At 38.6% G+C, this 23,620-nt stretch overlaps 1 protein-coding gene across 1 annotated transcript in view; it reads left to right on the top strand.

Moving 5' to 3' along the window:
- Nucleotides 1–23,620, top strand: part of rsrc1 (arginine/serine-rich coiled-coil 1) — a gene marked incomplete at its 5' end in the record, with an annotated part of 112,375 nt that overhangs the window by 45,037 nt on the left and 43,718 nt on the right. Inside the window, 1 exon segment of the mRNA XM_017429030.3 lies at nt 9,831–9,882. Within this exon segment, the coding sequence (XP_017284519.2) occupies nt 9,831–9,882 (52 nt within the window).

Consider the following 23,620-nt stretch of genomic DNA (forward strand, 5'->3'; position numbering starts at 1 on the left):
TAAGTCGACACTTATCATGGTGTCACCGTATTAAAGGCACATTATCCTGTCAGCCTTGAAACTGGCCTCTATCAAGTAGTGACCTTTGATTTTTTTTTTTAATTCAAGTTATAGTCATCTACAGATATTACTTGTTTTATTTACTGTCTTTGTCAGTAGCTGAGAGTTAAGCTTCTGTTTATATTGTTCTGGCGCTTAATTTGCCATGATGAAAACTAACATTACTCTCTCCTGTTAAGTGTCTAAGTGAATGACTGGTGAAGTAATTAAGTTGGCAATTAAATTCTGTGTGGTCTGAGGTTTTGTTGTATTGTTTGTTTTGTTTTGTTTTTTCATATTTTACCAGATTGAATAGAATCAGTAGCAAGGAGGGGAGAAAGACTGAAGTTAATTGCTCCCAGTGCTCTGCGTTACTTTCTGCTTTAGGACGCACACATGTTAACATGCGAGCACACTCGAGCACACAAAGCACAAGCAGCATCAAGGCGGATTTCTTGCTCTGGGAGAAATGCTGCGATAGGGGAGGAAGAGGTGGCCTACAGCAGCTAATCAGTCCAGATGTACTGCTTTTTTCAGAGTGAATGAGAAGAAAAGCCAGCAGCTCAATCAATACATGAGAAATCAGCCTCATCAGGGTTGCTGGCTCAATCAGCAGCTGTACCCATCGTTTTACCACACACACTGCCCGGGGAGGTGTAAAGGAAGAACTGGTGGTAGTGGGACGGGGATTGGGGATTGGGGGGGGGGTCTAAAGGAGATGCATCAACAGTCTTGGGAGGGAAGGTTGAACAGGACGTGGCGGTGGAGTCTGGTTTTCCAGGTCAGTCTGTGGTCACAGGTTAAGTTGAGGTCATGTTTCACAGGAAATTGAGGAGCAAATTTTGTGGTGTTGCTGTGGAAGTCGCACAGTCTTTTCATTTGACATTAAAGGGCTTTTTAAAAGCAAAAGTTTCACTATGGGAAAATATTTTAATATTGTTTTAGGAAATAAAAGATATTGCAATCCCCAAATAATGTTAGAAACCAAAGAGCGTTGAGGTTTATTTTTTATTTTTTTGCAAATTTTAGACACCTACTTGATGAATAAAGCAGCTTAGGAACATTGCTTTAATGTTTTTGATGTCACCAGCCCGTTGCTCGCATGGTTCACTTAGGAGATGGCTGATGTCCGAGCATCCCTTGGTGAGTTGAAGAGTTTACTGAGGCAAATAGCCCACTTGGCCTACTGACAGATCGGGACCAACAGCTGAAGCCTGGACAACACACTCACATCGACACCGTGACCAAACCTGGCGCCACTTTATTTGCACATTGGTTGATTTTGAAAAAAATGAATGTAAGAAAATTAATTGATAGTTTGAGGAGAATTTATAGCTAAGACTGGCTTTTTAATGTATGTCTTTTTATTGCGCTCTTGTATTTCATTGTCTGTCTTTCTTCCTCTTGAATGTGATTTCTTAGACTAAGAAGATAAAGGAGTGGACAGATAAAGGAGGGTGCTGGTGGTAGTTTGGAAGGGGGGCTGATAATCTGCAAACAGATTTCCATGCTTATTACACTAATGATTTCATGATTTGATATGTGCGTCGGGTATTTGGAAGATGTGGGAGCATAAAAGAGGATGGGGGTTAGGGGGTTGCTACACGCTTTCTCTCTCATCTCCACGGCACAGATAAATGATGGAGTAATTTGAGTGACCTCTGACTTGGGGCAGGCCTACACATAATTGCATGTCATTCTAGCATAGAACAGAAAGAAGGGGGGGTGGAGTTCACAAAATACAAAATATTACTTTTTGTCCCTGGTTTTGCACAGATTACTTGTTTTTTTTCCCCCTCCACGAGTCCCTGCCGACGTCTTGCTCTCTTCTAGTCGCCCGAGTGTTTCCCCAAAAACTAAGCGCCACCAAACAAAAGAAAGATGGCATTAATTTTCAAATGATGATATTACATTAGCCGCCAAGATCTCATACATCAGAACGTGAGAACTACTCCCTTACTGTATGTGCTTCATCTTAATGGTATCGCTGGATGTCAAGGGCATGGAGGAAATTAAATCGGAAAGTGCAGATAGACCAAAGAAGATATTATCTCTGGATGATTGCAGTTTTGATAGGTATTCCAGTGAATTTCATTTTCTCTGGATGGGGAGGAGATGAGTTAGCCTGCACATTTGCTCATTTTTCTTCTACATGATTTATGTGAGTTGAGTATAAAACTCTCTCCTTCTCCCCCACACCCCTTTTATCAGAAACGCATACATGCACGCGTGGCAGTAAATGACTGGCTTTGAGTTGTACGGGGCGGTTTATGTGAGCGTACACATGCATGTGGGCTTTGCGGGAGTTTTGGTGAATTTGTGTGCGTGTTTCTGTCTGTGTGTGTGTGTGTGTGTGTGCGTATTTGTACTTTTGTGTCTGCATGAACACAGAGATAGTGGCAAGACCATCAGCGGGGAATGATTCCAGGGAGACAGGCGGGGTGGGGGCGTCATTACTCAGACTTGTTTACATTCTAAATACGTAATGAAATCTTGTTGGTAATAATGACGGGAATAAAAGTTTAGGAAATTGTAAAGGGTGAAGTTTGAGAAATGAGCCCCGGCCTGTGAAATAGCATTTGGGGGCAGGAAACGACATTATTATGCAGTGCTCCTGCCTGCCTGAGACATGAAGATGAACTGCTGGCGGGTCATAAAATGCTGTTAGCCTTAGCCTGAAGTATGGCACATTGTAAAAGAGCCCTGATCCCATATTGCCATTATATATAAAAGTATAGCCATACACAACATTATTTTTCATATAAGATGAGCTCAGATACAGAGGCTCGGGCCTCCCAAATACCTACACTGATAGGCGAGCTTTTTTCAGTCTTATAAAATATATAAATAAACATATTGCCATGGAACCCATCTCTGCCCTGATCTTATAGACCTCGATATTAAAAACAGAAATATTGCATTTTCTAAGAGCTCTGTTTTCCTCTGTCCTCTTTTGGGTATGGGATATATCTGTGTGTTTGTTTGGGAAGGGGGTGGGGGGAGAGGAAGAGGAGAAGATGCAGAAGAAGCCCGAGCGGAATTCAACAAATAAAAGAAAATGGAAACAGATGAAGACTTTAAAAATATAATGAGATGAATATTGAGCATATCAACTGCAGGAGTTGGTTTCGGTGGGGCGGCGCGTATGCGCGAGTATATTGAAACAGGTTATTGACATAAAAGGATGGTTACAGTGGCGCAATTAAGATAAATGTTACAGTGGATGGACAAATGATGTGCCTGATGCGCCTCATTCTTTTCCTCAAGACGGTTTCCTTAAAGACATTTAAAGGGAAGGTGAGTTTACGCTCACTCACTTTTTCATTTATTTCTTTGAAATTTCCTGCAACAGAATAAGGTGATCTCTGAGTTTCTGAAGAATCCCAGATTTTTAAAATGTTTTTTTTAATTAATTTGTCTATGAGGGTGTTTAGAAAAACTTGGAAAACTTGTGTAAACTTACTCTAAAAAGAAGTGGTCATAGAAATATAGATAAAGATTTAGAGAGCAGGCACGTTATCAGCCAGTACATTTTCTGATACTGTCACTTGGCCACTTACAAGTAGGTGAAAACTTGATTTAGATTTAAAAGCAACATGTTAATGAGGAAAAATAATTTTGACTTGAATGACAAAATCTCTGTTGCTGCCAAGTCTACAGATTTACCAGCGTTATTTAAGGGATCGTTTCTTTTGAGGATTTTCTGTGGAAAGTCAAATTTGTTTGGCTGTGGCTGCACAGAACAACAAAACATCACTGCTCCAGGGTTTGCTAAATCTTAACATTCTTCTGCTATAACAGGGTTTCTGATTCCCCTTTCTGTCAATCCTTCTATTGGGCCTTTCAAAAAAAGTTTCTCACTCTTCCCAATCTTAATTTGATTTCCATCTTTCCTGCTGCTACCTGAAAACTCCCTCCTATCTTCTCTAGTTTTTTTTCTTTTCTAGGCATCAACTGTTTGAAATTTCTGCTACTTTTACACTTTTAGTTCATGGTTTCCCTTTTCCCCCTATGACCCACCGATTTGGGCAGTTATATTTACAAAACTTGCTTTTTATCAGAGCTCCCTGCGTGATGTTGGCTTATCGTGTCTGCTGATTCAAGGCAGCAACTAATCATTAAAAAGACCAACAGTGCTTTAATAATAGATCTATTTTAATGCTCTCTTCCTCTGATTTTATTTTTTTCTTACCTTATCAAAATTATTATACAAATAGAAATATTTGAACAATTATGTGAGGAATAAACTACTTCTGGAATTAAATTATTGGTTACATTTTGTGGATTTATTCCATTCTGTTTTTGCTTTTAGTTTTACCTTTTTATATAAAGGAGGAAATATGTCATCTATTGAGACAGCAGTCCAACCATTTGACCACAATCTCAGTCACAGAAATTACCTTGCTGACCTTTGCTCTTCGTCCCTGTGTGTCCTCTAGTTATCCCCTGACTCACCACACTTTGCTTTGCATTCTTAGCCTCAGGCCTAGTGATGATGATGATGATGATAATAATAATCTCTTTGACTAGAACACAAGTAGAAGTACATTCAATTTCCTGCATGCTCATTAGACACAGGATTGCATTGTCTTTACAAAGCAGAGTGAGGATAATTTATTTTTCTAATGGGACGTGTTTATTTTTGAGTAATGGAACAGACACTGGGCACTTAGCTCAGCTAAGTGTGTCTCAGTGTGTCTGTCAGCAGTTTGATTAGATACGTGAACGAGTGGGAGGCTCGCTGTGAGTGTGCCGGACTTCCTGTTACGTTTAAAGCGAGAGTTAAAAGGCAGTTATAACCCAGGAGTTGTAAATCCTTTTGTGACAGATGATTGAAAAAGAGAATGTAATTTTCTTTTAGCCCATCTTATCTTTAGAACTCCTTCTAAAAAACTTTTTGAAAGAGAAACCAATGTAGATGGTACAAGACGAACCACAGTTATCCTAAAATGTTTCAGCAGTTTGTAAGATTATCAAAAAAAAAAAAAAAAACTGGGTAAAAATACTTCCAGCTAAAAGCAAGCTTTATAGTAAAATATAGTATTTCCCCTTTGTATGGACTTGTTAGAACTCTGTGAGTCCATTAAGTTTTTTCAGTAGCTTCAGTTCACTGCAAAGGTTGTTTTAGGGCACTGTTCAGGACAAAAAAGTAAACCAGTTTAATTTAAAAGTACTCATTGCAAAGTATGATATCAAACATAAAAAGGTTATCCTGAACTACATTAAATGATGCAGTTTGAAAAAGTTTACTCTAGTAGTTTTCCAGCTATATTGTTATATTGATTTTAAAATGCGGGTCCACACTCAGTGTAAACAAAGCACTTGGCTGAGTCCACCAAAAACTACGAGGAAGCTTGACTCACGTTATTGACCTACATTAGGCTGGCCGTAGTCTGTGTAGGTAAACAAATATGGCTATATCACTTTGGCTTTTTCAATAAGTAAACAAATGCACAAGGTAAAGGGCGTCCAGTCCCAAATTTTGCCTACAAATTTTTAGGTTAAGAACACATTAACCATCAATATGAGAAATATAATGTGCAGATTTTGTTTCTGGCTTTTTTTGTTCGGTCTTTATGACTTTTCAGTGAGTAACCTTAAGTCCAACTAAATGCAGTAAAATCTAATTCATTTCTTGGAAGTCTAATTCATTTCAAATCATGTTTGAACTTAATAATATCCTGTTACATAAACTCCACTTCAGTCCAAATCTAATCGAATTTAGTACAACCAAGTTAAGTAATGTAGTAACTTAAAAATAAAGTTTGTAAAAAAAAAAAAGATCTAACCAAAGAAGTCAATGAATTACATCAAAGCTGTTCTACCATTCAGTTACTCTTTCTGAGCTTGAATCAAACAAAAGGCTGCAGTGCAAAGAAGAACACCTTTGACAGAAGCAGGCCTCCAGCAGAACTAGATTTAAGAAATGTGGCTGTCTGGCAGTAGGGGCACATGTAGTTAGAGAAGATTGTAGTCAGTGAACCTGTCAACGACAGCAATATGATGATGGAGTAGTTAGATGAGGATAAGGAAGGGTGATAACCTTTTCTCAACTTACTACATACTAAGCTCTCGTTAAATCAGGGGCACCAGGTCAGATCGACCAAACGGCAGATTGATTATCCCTTATAGGAACTCAATCATTAGATTATTTAATCTATTTGCCCTTCTTTTTATTATCAGATCTCAACAGGTAAAGCTGAAGCTCCCCCAGTATTATCATCAGGAGTGTTCAGATGACCTGCTCTAACTTTTTAAAAATATATATATACATTATGCAGTCCTTTCTCTGACATCTCACACAGTTTGAAATCCAGTTTCTGTTCTTTTTTTCCTGATATTCTAACTCGGAGGCACAAAAAGGCAAAGAGCTCTGGAAAGCAAAATATGTCTGATTCAGCACTTTTCTTTTAGGTGGCCATTTACGCTCTTTCCCTTATTGAGGGAGGGAGGCGGGGAAAGCCACTGGTGCTCAGAAAAATAAAAAAAAATGCTATGTAGATACAGGGCATGAAGCTTTCACTGGGTGTTCTCTTTTGCAGTGTTTTAGAACAAGACGAAACGTCTTAAACTGTTCCATGTTTGCAGGGAAGCTCCTTTTACCTAACTGCAGCCATATCAGGTGTGTGTGGCTCATGTACTTGCACATCATTGAACGTTACTGCAAAGCACTTTGTTCTCTTTATAGGTTAACAGCACTGCAGTATATAGATGAAGCCCATTTACCACATAAATAGCTTTGAAACCTAATGCCACTCAGCAGAAGAAGTTGATTATTTTTTTTGTTTAGTGTTGCCTGTGTTACTGCTTTTTTCTGTTTCATGTTCTCCTCATCTTTGTCTTTCCTATTTTCTGCAGTCCGGAAAAAAATGAGCAATCTTTACTTCAACATTTTTTTTTCTTCCATTGTCAATTTTTTTTTTTTCTCGTGTTGAACAAAGTTAAGTCGCTGCAAAGAAAACCCCTTCCCACACATACATACACACCCACCACCTCGCCTCCTCATGTCTCGTGTTTGTTTGTTTACGTCAGACAGGGACATTTTTAATTGAGGAGCCAACCTACTTTAGATGCAACGGGTGTTTCTCTCCCAGTGGGGAGGCACACAAACCAGCCTCTGGGGAGCACAATTAATGGATTTTAATTGTTTACTAATGAATTAGACTGAAAGGGAACAGACATGCATATGTGAATCTGAGTGCAGAAGTACTTTGTTGTAAACCAAAAAGCTGTAGTTTTATATGCATCTTAGCGTGCGTTGCGTCAATGTTTGCCTTGTTTCGTGCTAATGTCTAAGTGTTGTTTAAACGTGATCATAATTTAATGTTGATGTTCAACCACTGTTTAATAATTTAGACAGGATTTTTAAAATCTCACTCGGTTTTGGCTTTTATTTAAAAGGCAATTCGGCAAAAACATACTGATCGCAAAAGTGCTTTTTATATTATTTACAAAATCTCCCAAACGCTGCACTCCGATTTAATCATCAGTTGTGTTATTAGGAAGTGATCACTTGGACTTTACAAGTTAATGTTGTTGGAAAAGCGCGATGTTCAAGTTGCTCGGGAGTTCAGCCCCGGCAGGCGGTTTACAGCAGCGTTGGTGGTGTGATTCAGTATTTTGTTACCCCCTTAAGGATCTGGCAGCAGCATGCTTGTTTGTGTGTTTGTATTTACCCTGCATGGACTTACATATGCCTCAAGGCCAATGTAAACAAATGCTAATGTAATTACCGACTGTGCATAGTAACAAACTTCAACTAAACTTATTGCAGCGCACACATGTGGCGTGGTATTGCTTCAAGTGACTGATTGGACCAAGATTGATTTCTGGGTCATTTTAATTGTTTAGCAAGTTGGTTCAGGAGTGTTTAAATCCAGTCCAGTGATTTCATTTTTGTGGCAGCAAATCTACTTTTTTTTTTTTTTTTTTGCTATAAAACATTTTCTGTTCATGCAAAGAGAATAAAAAGTAAAAAAAAAAAAAAAGTTGCCCAATCAGTTGGTTTCTGTCCAGCTTTTAGTGAGAACTCCTTTTTACCAGCATAATGATAATGATAATAATAATTTATAATCATTATCAAGGAAGTCAATGCTAGTGTGATCCACTGTGTCACCTGCTCCTGCAGATGTGCACAAGCGTTTACATCCATGTTGCATTAAGTGTTCCTCGGTGTGTGTGTGTGTGTGTGTCTGTGCAGCGCCTTGATGTGTGTGTGTGTTCCATCTCGGATACAGCATCCCTGACACCGCTACATTAAAGGGGGTCATTATATTTCCCTGACTGCCACAGAAAAGTGACGTTTTTACAAAGTGACAAGTTTACAGTTTGATAAATCAGATTTTTTGCTGCGAGCGGGGTGGGGAGTCAGAAGATGGAACGGTGAGAGGCAGAGCTGGGTGAGTGGGAGGAGGCGGAGGAGGGAGGAAGCGCTGCCTGTCAGCGACGCCCAGGCCCTGTCGTCTAAATGATGCTCCCAGGCAGCAGATTCAGATCCCATCCCCATCAGCATTTAATTTCTTTCTAATCCTACACGCAGTTTCCACCGCTGCATGGTAACGAGGGCCGCTTTGCCCCAGCAGCTCCAAAAAAAAAAGAAAAAAAAAGCCCCTCCAAGAGCAATCTGCAGCGTGCTTGCCTTTTATAGCTCCTTGCCTTGTCGTAGATATCATTCTTTCTTGACAATTAAGACCCACAAATCTAATAGCAATGATATTGGAATTACAGCAAGGCCCTTTTGAGGGCATGTCAGGAAAAAGAGCTGTGCCTCCCAATACAGCTGTCAAAGCACACGGCCCTCCCCTGTTCATGCCCGCTAAACGTTTCTGATGTGCACACACAAGCGCACGCACACACACAATGGGAAGGGGAATATGTTGAGTCTTTGGCTGTGATCTTTGTAAAATGTGCTCTCTGTGCCCTCTTATCCAACTCTCCAAAGACTTGTTACAGCAGCTTTTGTTTTCTCTCTTCCCCTCTCACTTCTCTCGCTCTCGGTCTTTGTCTCTAAATTTCTCTTCATCTCTTTCTCATTGATTCTCCCTGGTGTGTCAGAGATGTTTCTTTCTTTTTATTTTTCACCAGCAGGGTTTTTTTTTTTTTTTTAGTTTTTTACAGATGACGGGACTAGTAACTCGGTGAAGTTGTCCCTCGGTGCTCTGTGAGGACATTTTATGGGTACATTCACTCTAATGGTTGCAGTTAAAGATTATCATGGGTGAAATATATTTTAGCCTAAGGGACACAGCTGTTTTATCATTAGATTACATAGATGAAGTTGTGTAAGTATGGTGCTTGTCCTGTGCTTTGTGATCTCCCAGGCAGCAGTGTGGCAATGTGAGTGAGCTGATCAGCCTTCACACAGCAATTTGGAATGATTATAAGTTTGATTTGCTAAGCAGGGAGCTTTAACTTGAGGGCCACATCTGATTGCTTGGGGCTGTTCTGTTGTTTATATTAATAGCTTTAAAGCAAACTTTTTAAATTTGACCACATTAAGCAGAATATATCAGAAGGCTCAGACAAATAGACCTTTCATCCCGTACAGCCCTGGTACATACATGACTTAAAGTCCGAACCTGAAACGTGACTGAACTCTAACTGTCATGACCTCAAAGCCCACATTTTTTATTGTCCAAGTCGGCACTCTTTCTTTTTGTGGCCTTACAGTTGGTGACAGCACAGGTCAAAAAGTAGACTATTACACACCTACCACAAAAGACATGCTTCACTGGAAAGAATTGGAAAGCAAAAGAGTATTGTTTAATTGTCTCTTCTTTACTCTCCTGCAGACTCCAGCAGAGCAGGCTAAAGTTCGGATGCATATGGTCCTGCAGGCTGCAGGTAAGCACAGTTATTGCTTTTTCTTTTTGTCGTAATGCAGTTGGCTGCTGTTAGAATTGTCTGAAACTTTCCACTTGTGCCCACTCACTCATTGAGCTCTGCTAATTGGAATGCACCAGCTAGACATTGAATGTAGTGCAGCCCTAATGTGGTGATTTTTATTCTTTGTGCTTTTTAAGCCATCACAGAGATACAGATGATATTTTATTTTCATGTTTTTGAGTGACATTGCATTCAGTTGCTACTTTCATAAACAGTGACTTTTCCATTCATCGATACACTCCTGGTATTTTACATACGGTCGTACTATAATAATATATTTATATTATATTTGACATTTCATGCTCTTTGTTACCATCCAAGTGATTTTTTTACTACACAAACTGCACAGTGAAGAACTGGTATTTTGACTCAGTTAGATTAAACAAATAGTTTTGTTTTGTTTTTTTTACTGTATAGATAACATGATTTGAGTGTTGTTAGTTTATTAGTAACATTTAATAGATTTGTATAAGACAGAAAATATGAAGACATTTCTGAAAAACCAGTTTGCGTCAGTTTTCTTAAAATATGTGAAATGTCATATCCATGCACATCTCCCATACTACCTCATTGCACTCCTTCCAGCTCCCCATTACAGCTATCTCACACAATCACATACGATTGCATACATGCACACTCTCTGCTCTGAGTGCTTCTGGGCTCATATTCACCACAGCTTAATTTCAAACGCTCCTCCCAGTACATAAGTCATAAATGTCACCGTGCACACGGTGTATATATTCCAGTGTGTATTCGAGAGGTAGAGTTGCGAGCCAGATGTGACAGGCAGAGATTGACTGTGGAGAAAGATGTCTTCATGTTTACAGTCATACACACACACACACACACACAGAGAGCACTTCAGAACAGGGCTCTAATTTCACCACAGGAAATATATGAAAGGACCAGGCATCTATACATCATCTATAAAGCACCCGCCAGCTACATACATGCCTCACTTAAGACTTGTTCAGCTGTACTGGAGGCCACAGAACAACACTGCCATCCGTTGATGTGATTTTGCTGAATTGAACTTTGTGAAACATATTTTAGGCACTTGATCATGCCTTAAATTTACTCACTGTAGTTTACATATAGGTATTGGGGATAACTTAACTTTTGCGTAAAATTGGGTTTAAAAAGAATACTTTCTCTTGATCTATTGTGCATTTTTAGGTATGTGAGCCACCCTTTGCTCTCTGTCCTGCCACCTTAAGGCTAATTCTCTTCTAATGGTGTTGAAGCCTCATGACTCCTCATGAGCATGTGGCTTTGAGTGCTTTGGACCAGGCTGCTGCAGGACTAAAGAAGAGGGTTTAATGCGCTTGACATGTTTCTGGTTTCCCTCTTTCTTGTAGAGGCTTCCAGAAAGCAGGTTTAGAGCTCAGTTAAAGACTGTCCTTGCCTCAGAGCACTAAATGGTCTGAATAAGGCCTTTGGGTGCTCTGGATCATGCCACACATGAAGACCTGCAGTAAAATTCAAATGGACGGCAGAATTAAACAGTAAAGCAGTTTATAAAGGTAGTCAAACTTTTCCTTTTTATTTACGTCCTGTTGTCGACTTGTTTCTGTCAGTTTTTTATTTACTTGCTACTTTTGACACTGTCTATATAGTTTTAAGTGTTAGGGATAACTTTTTTTCAGGTGTCATTTAAGCCTAAGTAAATTGTTCTCAAATCTTTGAAATTTAGTTGGCTGCAGTCCCCCTTTGCTCTCACCATTTTTATTTCCTCCTCTCTCTCTCTCTGCTCACTTTCTGTCTTTGTTCCAGTGTTGTCAGTGGGCAAAGGGAGATAGGGATGGAGGGCGAGAAGGAAGCAGCAGATGTTGGAAGGTTGTGTGAATGTTAATGTCCTGATGTAGCCGTGGAGCTTAAGCTTCCTCCTCCTCCTCCTCCTTCCCTCCGTTCCTCTCTGAGCACCCGCCAGGCTTTCTCTCTCGGGGTCTCCTGACATCCTTAAAGCCCGCGGCTCACCTCTCCTCTCCTCTCGCTCCCTTCCACCTCCTTCTTTCCCCTCCCTTCCCTCCCTTCCTTTTGTCCGTCTATGGACTCTCTCTAGTCAGTGGAGAGCAGATCATCCCATGGCTAAAGCGGCTCAGGCCTTTGTGTTGGGGGGCTCTGTGGACCTGTAATGAGCCCCCTCGGCTGGCCCGCTGGCCTGCTTAACTCTCACTGGGGGCTTTCTGTGTGTGTGTGTGTGTGTGTGTGTGAGAGAGAGAGAGAGAGAGAGAGAGAGAGAGAGGTAGGATGGGAGGGATGAGGAGGGCAACACTGGCCTCCAATAAAAGAGCTGGATGGATATGTTTATGGGTCACTTCCTGCTTGGCCTATATATCACACACACAGAAACACACACACACACACACACACACACACTTCTGAATTTGATAAATAATAAAATAATTTCTCAGTTTTCTTATTTGTATAACTTATCATACTAATGTTTGTGGCTTTCAGACAGGCTTTCTTGACATTATAACATGCACGAGACAAATATCTTTAATCCTAAATAATATTAAGTCTTGAGACTAGTTTGGAAGTCTTTATATCTGTTTGTAAAAAGGGCTATTTGTGGATAGATAGATACATTTTGTGTGCTTTTAATTATGTAATCAGATCAGTCCCATAACAAAGCAAAGTTAGATCATAGGTGTTTGTTTCAGAGGCAGAATATTCTATTAATCTAGATCTTTTCCCGCCCTGTTTTGAATTGTCAGAAGTGCAATTTGCTGTTGTGTTATTTTGCAGAACATTGTTAATGCCTGGATCCACATATATCCAATACTCATGTCAAACGAGCGCTGCAGCAGTCCTCACGTTTTTAAAACTAAAACTTTCACTAAGTAATGTTTTTTTTTCCTTTTATTCACTGAATCCATGCACACACACACAGCAGCCATGACACCTTAATATATTATTCTCTTCTCTTTTCACTTGCTTGGCTCTTTTCATAGCAATGTCCATTTCCACTCAAATGAGCATAAGCACTGTGCTCGGCAGCGGGCCTCTACTTATCCACATGTCAATAGGGAGTGTTTGCAGAACACCCACTTAGGACTCGAGGGCCAAGGGTCATCAAAACCTTCTTCTTCTCCCTATTTGAACCATTGACAGCAGAAAAACAAACAATCCTTAGGATCTCATCAGAGGCTTGAACTTGGATGGGCCTCGCCGCTCTGAATTCGGTTTCCCCCTTTTGGTTTAACACCTGAGAAGAAAACTCTTCTCAGTTCTGTTTTACAGTCTGACAACTAACTATAAGGTGGTTTGGTGTTTTAACTAATCTACACAGTTAAAAACAATTGCAATATTGACGTATGAGATACTTTATACATTTGGCATGTTTTTGAGCTCGAGCTAATAGTTCCTTTTGATTCTGCACAATCCCTTACAGTCAAATGAAGAGGCTTATTGGATTAATTTTGTGCCCTTATTTCGTCTGGAAATATTCTTCACCCTGTCATGCATTTTTTTTACATTTCAAATGTAATATAGAGCGTATTTCAACAAAATAAATCACGGGAAGTCAGTTTGTAACGGTGCTCTCTTCCTCCTTTTTACTTTATTCGCATCTCTGTTAAATCAGTCTATTTTTTTATCATGTTTGTTTCATTTTTCATTATGTGATAAATATGAAGAAGCCTGATTAGCTTATCTTTACAGTATTGAGCTACAGACTTTTACCCCACAGTAAATACAGAGTTTAAGGTTTTTCTGTCGCTGCAGGGGTCCTGCACACACAGACTCACACAGACACACCCCTTTTGTCCAAACTCTCTGCTTCTTTCCTACGTCTTCCTTGTGCTTCTGCTTCCCGTTTATCCTCCCACCAGCCCACCCTACCCCCTCAGGCCCTGACAGATGTATGCTGAACAGACCACATACATGGAGGGTGTCACCTTACCCCCTCTGGAACTAAAGGGCTAATGCGCCTCATTTAGGAGGCTGCCACCTTTTGTTCTGTGAGGATAAGAGGTGATGGGCACGTCGAGTTCTTTCGAGCGTTTCTTTATTCCTCTCATTTTTCACATGATTCTTTTTCTTTTTTGTTGTCACTGAAATGCAGCACAAGATTTGTTAGAAAATAAACTGCAGTCATGCACATTATCCATCTTCATCACTTTGGTGTCACTGTGGCTGTCAAACCGTGTTTTTGTATAGCATGACTACAGTGATTGCCACAAACATCAGTTACTGTTGACCCTCATTTAAAAGGGGATTTCTCTGTAACAAACTCAAGGGAATTACCCAGTAATAACAACTAATGGCATGTTCTTTGTCTCTCTCGCCAAATGTGTTATTATTGTACCTTCAGCAGCATACTGTTTTACTACAACCATTGTGTGATGAAATGTAATACAAGGGGACTTTTGAGCCAAAACACAGTAAACAGATGCTCATGTCTGGAACAATGTGACAGTACAAAGAAACAGATTTTTATTTATAACATATTTAGATGGAAGTTGCCCTTTAACTTGACGGTTTTCAATCTTTAATAAAACATATAAATCTTTGCAGAAAAAGGAAAAAAACATACAGAAATATCAGTTTGAGAACTCAAGCCTGTAGCTTTCCTGTATCGACATATATTCTTACATTAGAATGATTGTAGGAGCTGTTGATGTTCTCCGTTTTTCAGTTCTTGTAGAAGACTTTGTAGCATAAAGCTTGAAAGATAACAACGTAGCTTCCTCCATTTTTATTTAAATGAAACGATTCCAGAACAGTAACAGAAATCCCCCTCACCTTTCTGCAGGAATTTGTCTCCTGTTGTCCTTTGGGAGGGTAATGGCACAGGGCCGTCCTGTAATTTAGAGTCTGTAACCATTGATCAGTTGGATTTATGTGCCATTACCTCACTATTCCAGTCAACAGTCGTAATTATGTCTCAGAGAAAGAAGTGGGGCTTACACATGCACAGGACTCCTGTACCTGAGATAAGATTTTAACAAACAGCCTCTTGTGCTCATCAAATAATAGACTGACAGACCACAAGAGTGGATGGACAAAGAAATGTCTTCCAGTTGAGTTATATATATATATATAAAACTAAAGTCATATCTTCGAGTTGAAGCCTTTTGCCCTAAGCTGTTTGTTTGACCTTTAAACAATCTCTCCTTTAAAGGTGCTTATCCGTTTAAGGAAAAGGTTTGTTTGAAACGCAGTCCTCTGTACCTAGAAATGTGTTTTCTTCCAGTAAGAAATGGGCCTTCAGTTCAGAGGTAACAGTCCATTGCAGGGCAGACTAAGTGACTTAAGAACGGCATCGATCAGAGGTTTATGTACAATTGATTTTTGGTTTGTTTTATGGGTATAATAAACACAGGTTCTACTGTGTCTTGTTTTTTTTTTTTTTTTCTTTGAGTAAGCTAGTGATATCTTTTCTGTCTTCTAGTTTCAATACAGTTTAACTGGCGCTGAATTTTCAGGCCCAATGATGGACTAAACCAGAGTTTAAAACCTTGGTCAAGCCATGAATAAGGCTTTATTATCTGTTAGATAAGTCTTGCAAAGTTATCCTATATTTTCTTTTACAAAAGTTGTCATTTAATAAATAATTCTAATATTCATGACAGTTTTACCCCAGTTTGATGTCAGTTTCAAGCACTCTGTCACCGTTTTCAGTATTCACTGATTTGTTAGATTTAAACACAGAGTTGTGCAAAAAATCGACACACTTTGGGTTTTTAAAACCTTCAACTTCTTTTTTTTTTTTTTTTTTTTTTTAAGAACTAATATCATTTTATAGAAAATACATTGAATAGATTCTTGGAAGCCAAGACTTCTGAGTTGTTGTTTAGCTTCAGTTTTATAATTGTTAACCATGCTAGTATTGTTTTGCTCTGTATTTTTCTCTGAACTCTTTTAAAAGTTGGTTCTTAGTTTCCTTAACCTTTTTTGTGACCACACTTATATATTTAGGTTTATAATAAATTGTGTTATATCTAATTAATTCATTTTTTTCTGTTCTGGATAATGTCAGTTATTCCTACTTTAGTAATAATGCCCATTTTCCTGACATTAAACGTCTTAGATGTCAGAAACCCTTGCTGATTCAGTGCACACCTCGACTCTTCTTGCGTTGGGGAACAGTTTATACTGTAGCACTTGGAGCCCCTTAACTGAACCACTGATTCTGTGGAAGTGTGTGAGAAAGACCAGGAGAGTAAGAGATCGAGTAAGCTTTGTTTTTCTTCTGTTGGCAGATTTCAAACAGCATCTGGTGAGCTCTTGAGAAAGGCCATTTATGAGTATGTTCAAATCCAAACGCAATCAGTTTTGCGCCCTCCTTTCTCCTCCCCCCTTTTACTCTCCTCCTTGTCGGTGTTCAGAGACACATGGTGACTGCTCTCCTCCTCCCTTTTTCTCTCTCTCCTCTCAACATGTAGACATTTCCATAACAGAAAGGGAATATTTTTAATTTGCCGCTTTCCATAATTTTGCAACATATGGTTTAAATGATTTTGATGCAAATGTATGTGCTAATTATTTGCAGACGAGCATTATACAAAAAAAAAAGTCATTGAAGTAGAATAAAAGCAAATTTGCAATCACCTTAAATTTTGCTAACCATTTACTGTTAAGTAAACTTAGCTAAGTAATTTAATTACCTTGGACTTCTGGCAGGCACTCTAAGCTTTTTGGAACGTGTGGAGAGCGAAAGCAGAGGCAAAAAATCTGGAGTGTAAGTGAAGGATGGGAATAAATAAAGTGTACAGCAATTGTATTACTGATTTCTGACAATCTGAAGGATTTTACTTCACATTAAATTATTGCTGAACAGGAAAGAGATGTATTTGTTTTAGCAAGTTGTCCCACGATATCTTTTTTTATGGTCAAACCCATCTCTTCGGTTTTGGTTTGTAAATGTTTCTGCAGGGATTTAATGGATGTGGCAGCTCAATTGGCCTTGAATTAGACATAAATGGATTGCAGCAGTGTTGACCCTCGCTTTCCTGCCTTCATGATTTGGAGTAATTTCTACCCTCTGACACACTATTCTTCATGTTAAGGCCATCGCTGCGCAATTATTCCAGGAATGTAATCGCATTTTACCTATTACTGTGGTCATGGTTGTTAATCACAACTGTTGGTCTGTGAATTAGTGAGTCAGACAGCGCTCCTGTGGCAACATGACTACATATGTCCCATCACTTTTGAAGAAGTATTTTACTTCCCAAGTAGACTTTGTTGCACCAATCTCTAACTCAAAAAGAGACTCTTGAAGATCAAAAGAAAATCTGGCCTCTGCATAAAACCTTAATCACTAACTTAAGATATAAAAGTCATGTTTCAATTAGTTATTCCCTGTTTTTATCACCATCGTTGTAGCCACTTCTTCTTTCAATTTATATTATAAGTTTAAAGAATGATTATTATTATTAATAATATTGGGTAGAGCAAACTTGTACAGAAGTCCGTGACGTTTTTCTGCTTCTGCCCAGTGCATGCTGGGACAGACCAATCCAATTTTGACCTTCAGTCCGGTCGTGCAAAGCAGGTGGTTGTGGAACAGACAGGTGCAGCTTTAAATGGCCCAGCAACATTTTAGGCCATCAAATCAATTAATTTTTACTTTTAAGGACACAAATAATTCTAGTGTTTGACTGATGTAGTTTACACACACACTATACTATAGTTTAGGATTCAGGATATTTATTCAATTTTATTGACCAAATTTAAGTATTTTCTTATTGGAGATCAAGTCCAAGGCTACACTTTCATTCAGTTTCCTTGAGTCACAGGATTGTTCCAACCCCAATACAACCCCTTACTTTCAACTCTGACCCTGAAGTTCCTTCTAAACTAAATCAATTAAACAAGTGTCTTAATATGAACTGTAATACCTTTCAATTTTCAGAGTAGGACTTACGCCTAACTACAAGAGGTGGGATAGATTAGAAAAATGTTTTTCATGCAAATGCACAAGAAAAGCAGATGACTGATTCAAATACAAAAGCTTCAGAAATCGAGAGTCATTAAGCTTACTTTAGCAAAAATGCTGAAAAAACAACAAGAACCCGCTAACCTGGCTTTGTCAAATTTCCCATTCCCATCTTCCTGCTCCACTAAAGCTGTAAAAAATATGTCTCACAAGTTTCATCTGTGAAGAAATCCAAAACTGTTGGTCCAGGATGTGTAAATTAATGCGTATTTCCCAGATTTAGCTTGTACATGTTTTGAAAAATGAATAAAACAAGTAATTGTGAGGTTCTAGAAATGAATGTGAAATTATATAATAAGGATGGTCAGTTTTCTTATTCTGTTTAAAGTTGTTTTGGGGTGCTTTTATTGCTGGTGGTCAGCAGTACAGCATTAGGGAAAAACACTGACACCCTGTGCAGTTTTGTAGCCTTCCTGTTACACTGCATTAACAGGCTGCAAACATGCTGGTTAGGGTCTTGAAGTTTTGCATGATCAAGAAAAATATCTTTGCTGTTAGTTTTTTTCATCTTTATCTGTGTCTGTGGGGGGTATGTGAGGACACACACACACACACACACTCCAGCGTTCGTGTGTACTGTATTACGTTGTGTGCATGTAGGTAAATGGATTATGTGTGTGTTTGTATGTGTGTGTCTTACTGTCACGGGTTTAGCTTCTTCAATAACAAGCTCACCCACTGATTTCAATTAAAAATGTAACTGCAACAGAAGTTTTCATATATAAGTCTGTCTTTTGCTGTCATATATAACCAACTGTCATTTCAAAGGAAGCAATACTTCTTAAAAAGTTTTCCCCTTTTTTATCCGTTTTTATTCCTTCCTCATCAATATGTCTTAGTGGTAAAGTTGAAAAAGCTTCTTCTCTCTTTTCACACCAGCAGGGCTTCTCAGACACACAGAAAGGCAAGGCTGGAATGGATTTGAAGTAATAAAAACCCCTTTGTTTTAGTTTGTATTGGACCATTCATCATCACTTTATTTAATACGAGGCTGTAATTGTGCCATCCCCAACCATCACTAATGGTTGTGTTCGTCTGTGTTTGCTTTGTTGATGGAAATGAATGAAATTAGGATAAACAACCGCAGAGTCGCGTGTAATCAAGCCCTGATTAATGTACCAGCATTTCAGCGCCGTTTCTCATTCCACAACACCTGATATCTTTCCCATAAACAAATTGTGTTTGTCTAAATGAAGAAATTAAATGACGCATTTGATGAGTTTATGATTGACCCGGTCCGGCTCGTGGCTCATTACTCTCTGTCTTTGAGGCCAAGAGGTATGTTACTAATGCTCTGTCACTTCCCACATGAGGATTTATCACCACCACTGATTAATGCCAGCCAAACAGCATTTTAATAATTTTATGATTGTGGTTTCTGGCAGCCACGGGGAAAGATGTTGAGCGAGAGAGAAGATAGAAGGTAATGGGAGGGAGGAAAGGGTGGGGATGTAGAGGGACAAGGTCCAAAGGGGGAGAGAAAGCAACAGAAAGTGTTCATTCCAGATTAAATGTTTTATATGCTGGTGCAGGCTGAGCAGACGGCGGCATGATTATGCGCTGCATGAACATCCCCATGAATCTTCCTTTTGCACTTGAAAAGTATTTCATACACATGTTTAATGAATTTCTCCTCCCTCATTACTATATTTACTTTTCCATTGGAAAGCAACAAATTGGCAGCAAATTTGTGTAAACTGCATCGACAGTCAGAGATAACCTCCCGCAAAGGTGCTGATATGTGGAGGTGGATCAAGCATCGGGGTGGACTTTTAGGTTAGAAAGGTTAGGGGTTAATGGGAGGCAGATGAAGATTATGATTAGCAGAGTAGATGTTGTTGCAGATAAAATAACTTGATCTGTTCTAATGAACTTTAGAGATGAGAAGATGGGCATTTGAATTAATGTTTAAGTTTAAACTCCTGACCAGTTTAATGAAGTCAAGTCTAAATGTAGCTGCTCGTCTTTTCTTGCCTAATAGGCAACTCATTTGCCAGCTTCTTACATTTAGCTTAACTAAGTGTAACAATTTAGTTTCATCATATTTTTTCATTTGGAATGTGCATTCCTTACTTAAAAAAACAAACTCGCCTGTGTAATTTAAGTCAGCAAACATGTAGCAACACCAACAATTGTCACGATATCTGTAGTGTCATTAAAAAACAACTCAAGTAAATATTGACAACTGCTCATCAAAAGCGTTAGTCATTTTTCTAGTGTTAAATCTTTCTCTTGCGACACTCATTGGGTTGAATATTGTTCTGTTTACATCATTGTTTCATGTCCCAATGTAAGATAAAACTCTTCAGCTCTGTAAGGACAAACTTTAATATCTAGATTGGCAATTTAAAAAAAAATTCTCAGCCATTAAATAAATGACTGTTTTGCTTATAACTTTCATTTACTTCTTCTGCTTAATGTTCCTGTGAGGCTTCAGATCCCATCTAAATCCTTCCTTTACAAAGTGGGNCAATACATTTTAGTTGATTTACTTAATTTGTAGGTTCCCATATGAAGTTAGCTACTAACATAAGGTTAGGTAATATTTCTTATCTGCAAGGTGTGTGTTTTGCTCGTTTCTCCTATTTTAAATGGACATTATATTACAATACTAAATTACTTCAGGGTTTTTTTTAATTATTATTTTTGATTTTTGCGTTTTGTTTCATTCACGTTATGAAAATTAAATTCAAAGCGCTCTTCTGAAGCATGTTATGGCTACAAGTTAAAGTTATAATTTTTGCATCTACATTATTTACTTGAGGAAAAAAAGAGGTATTCCAAAGAAAATCCAGAAACTTTAAAAGTTTCATAACTTCCAAAACAACAATAAAAAACAAATATTTGAAACCAAATTAGAGACGGTACAAACACTCCCACTGAGGCATAAATATAAACACTTATGTTTTCAAATATTTGCCAATTTTGAGTCAGGTTTACAATTCTACTCATGTTGATTTTATCTAAAACAGCTCACTAATCCAGTTAATGAGCAATGGGTAAGACTAATGAGCAGCATGGTTTTGGTTTTGTATTTTTTTTCCAATGTCTTTGCTCTGAGGAACAGATACTTTTTAAATTTCTGATTGCAGCAATGTGTTTGTGTTGAGTGCTTGATCACGTTTGTTTCTGTCTTCATTATATCTAATATTTGTTTTATTTTACTATCTCGCAACTTTTGTGGAGACGGGATTGAACAGTTAAATTTGCTCTTTATGTGATGGATGCTGATCTGAAACGAAGAAAATTGTATACAACAAACAGAACTTTGATCTGAATTGATTTTAATGGAACTTTGCCTAAGATTTTTTGGAGTTTTATGTTGTCGTTAAGTACATGCTGTTGTTATCCACCAATCTTGAGAGCTTAAATAGTTGATAAACTATTCACTTTGGATTTTTTTTCTCTTGTTTTTGGTTTTGAAAAAAAAAAAACCTGAATGTTTCTGTCTATAAAAGGTTCTGCAATGAAATCCCCATGTTTGTTTATGTGACTTTTTTATCAAAATATTGCTGATTTTTAAATCTGAAATTAACGAGGCTTCAGCATATTTTTAACACTCTGCCTGTTTGAGTGTGACATGACCTTCTTTTGTAAGTTGATGTATGAGCTTATGTGCATGCACATGCCTAATTTGTGTTTATCCTCATGGGGCCGAAGAGTTAAACTCTACATGCCAAGACGCATACTGTACTGACTCCAGAGGTTTTGAATAGCATGTGTTGTATTCCTGCCACACCAGCAACCTTTCAAAGTGAATGTTAGTTTGAATTAGATTAGTGAGGGTCATTTTTCCTTCTGCCTCAGAGACACAGGAATAAACGCAGCGCGGCTGATAAACATTTAGACACCTGTCGTCTCCAATCTCACGTTCCCAGCCTCAGGAACAGATGGAAGTCATGAGTTGTTTTAAACTTCTAATGGAGTCCTAATTGTGTACAGATTGTGCTGTTTCCCCCCCAACCTCCACTATGACACACACACAGACTCAGCTACTTATTCCTCTCATCCCTGTCCTTTTACGTTCCTATTATTTCTAATCATGTGTTTTTTCTGCTTTCTTCTTCTCTGAGAATCTGGAGTCATGTACACACTCTGTTTCCAGCACAAACATTCACTCACCCCATTTTTTTCTATCTGTCAACGCTACTTTTTTCCAGTCCTTCTCTCATTATCCTCCTTTTTTCTTTTTTTTTTTTTTTTCTTCTACCAGTCTTTAGCCACTCTTTTGGTTTCCGCTTCCTAGTACTTTTTCACCCCACTTTAGGAGTTTAAGTATTGCATTGCAATCTTCACCCCCAAACTAAGAGGGAGAACAGCTCCCCTCTGTGTGACTAATGACAGAGACGTCCACCCACATTCATTTAAAAAGACAGCACTGACATATTATTTACAGAAAGCCGCACACACACACACACACGCATTTACAACTGTCAGAATAGTTCATTTGTCCAATACGCCACACCCAGCACTTTGTCCGCTCTTCCTTTGCATCTCGCTGCCCAATTCGAGTGGTTCCAGCAGAGGAGTGAAGAGAAATAAACAGTTAATTTATCCTTCTTTGGCTCAATCTCGCAGATTTATGCCTAATTAGCAAACCAGGCAATAAGGGGGCCCCTGGGTACCCTCCCAGCCAAGGCCCCCATTTACCAAACCGAAACTCCAGCCGTGTGTTTAAGGAGACATAAATATCAGAAAGTACACTGCTCCTCTTTCATCTCCTCATGCTGAGAACAGGGAATTTCTGTGGGAGAATTAATGTTCATTTAATTTCCCTTCTTTCTTCCCCTCATATATTTGCATTCTTCAGGTATTTCTTGTCTCTCTCTGTTTCTCTTACTTGCTCTTTCTCTCTGTTTCTCGTATACACATGGAGAACAGGACCTTTTTTCAGAGCTACTACATCTGCAGGACACATGTTCAGTGTGTGTACATTTGCGTGTGCGTGTGTCTGCGGACCTATGTATTAGTGCGTGTTAGCTGAAAAGAAAGATGTCCGGGCTTGTATCTGCTGATGGTGAAAGTATGTTTTTCTGATGTCCTGTACATTATCCCTTGTTACTAAAGGCTAATTCGATTTGATTCATGTTTTTTTGGATCCAACAAAGCTGCAGCCAATCCAGTCTGTCGCGAAAATTGATGCGGTCATACTCACAGTAAAGTAACTGTGAGCTGCAGCTTGATGGATATTTTTTTTTTAGCTATCTTTAAGTTAGATTCAAATGCCAAAAGTGGCCCAGCAGTTTTAGCGACAGATGCATACCTTGAAAGATTACAACAGGCACAAATGCTCATGTTGAATTAGTCTGAATCAAACTTCTAAAGTTTTTAAAATAACAAATAGGAGGTTTCACTTTAAACCCACTTCATAATGTTTTATTTAAAATAACACTCAGGTCTTAACAACTTCAACCAACTTTATTTTTTAGGAGATCTTTTATTATTGAGTTACGGTACTTTCATCTGTTTTTCTAGTGTTTAAATTGTGAATCAGGTTTTTCTGTCCTCTTATGAAAGTATGCAAGTAAAATTAGTAATATAAGCAAAAGCTGCCATGCTGATTCATTAACTGGTGAAAATAAATGTAAAAAGGAGGATTTATTGATGAATGTAGAAGTTCTCATGCCAAAAAAAACATCACTGTAGTTAATATTGGTTTACGCAGTGAGGAGGAAGATGCATGCATCAGTGAGGTGTTTTTTGTGTACTGGTCAAGAGGTGTGCCACTGCTATGAAAAATTCTTAGAA

Source organism: Kryptolebias marmoratus, linkage group LG2 (genome assembly GCF_001649575.2).
Source record: "Kryptolebias marmoratus isolate JLee-2015 linkage group LG2, ASM164957v2, whole genome shotgun sequence".
NCBI classification, from domain to species: domain Eukaryota; kingdom Metazoa; phylum Chordata; class Actinopteri; order Cyprinodontiformes; family Rivulidae; genus Kryptolebias; species Kryptolebias marmoratus.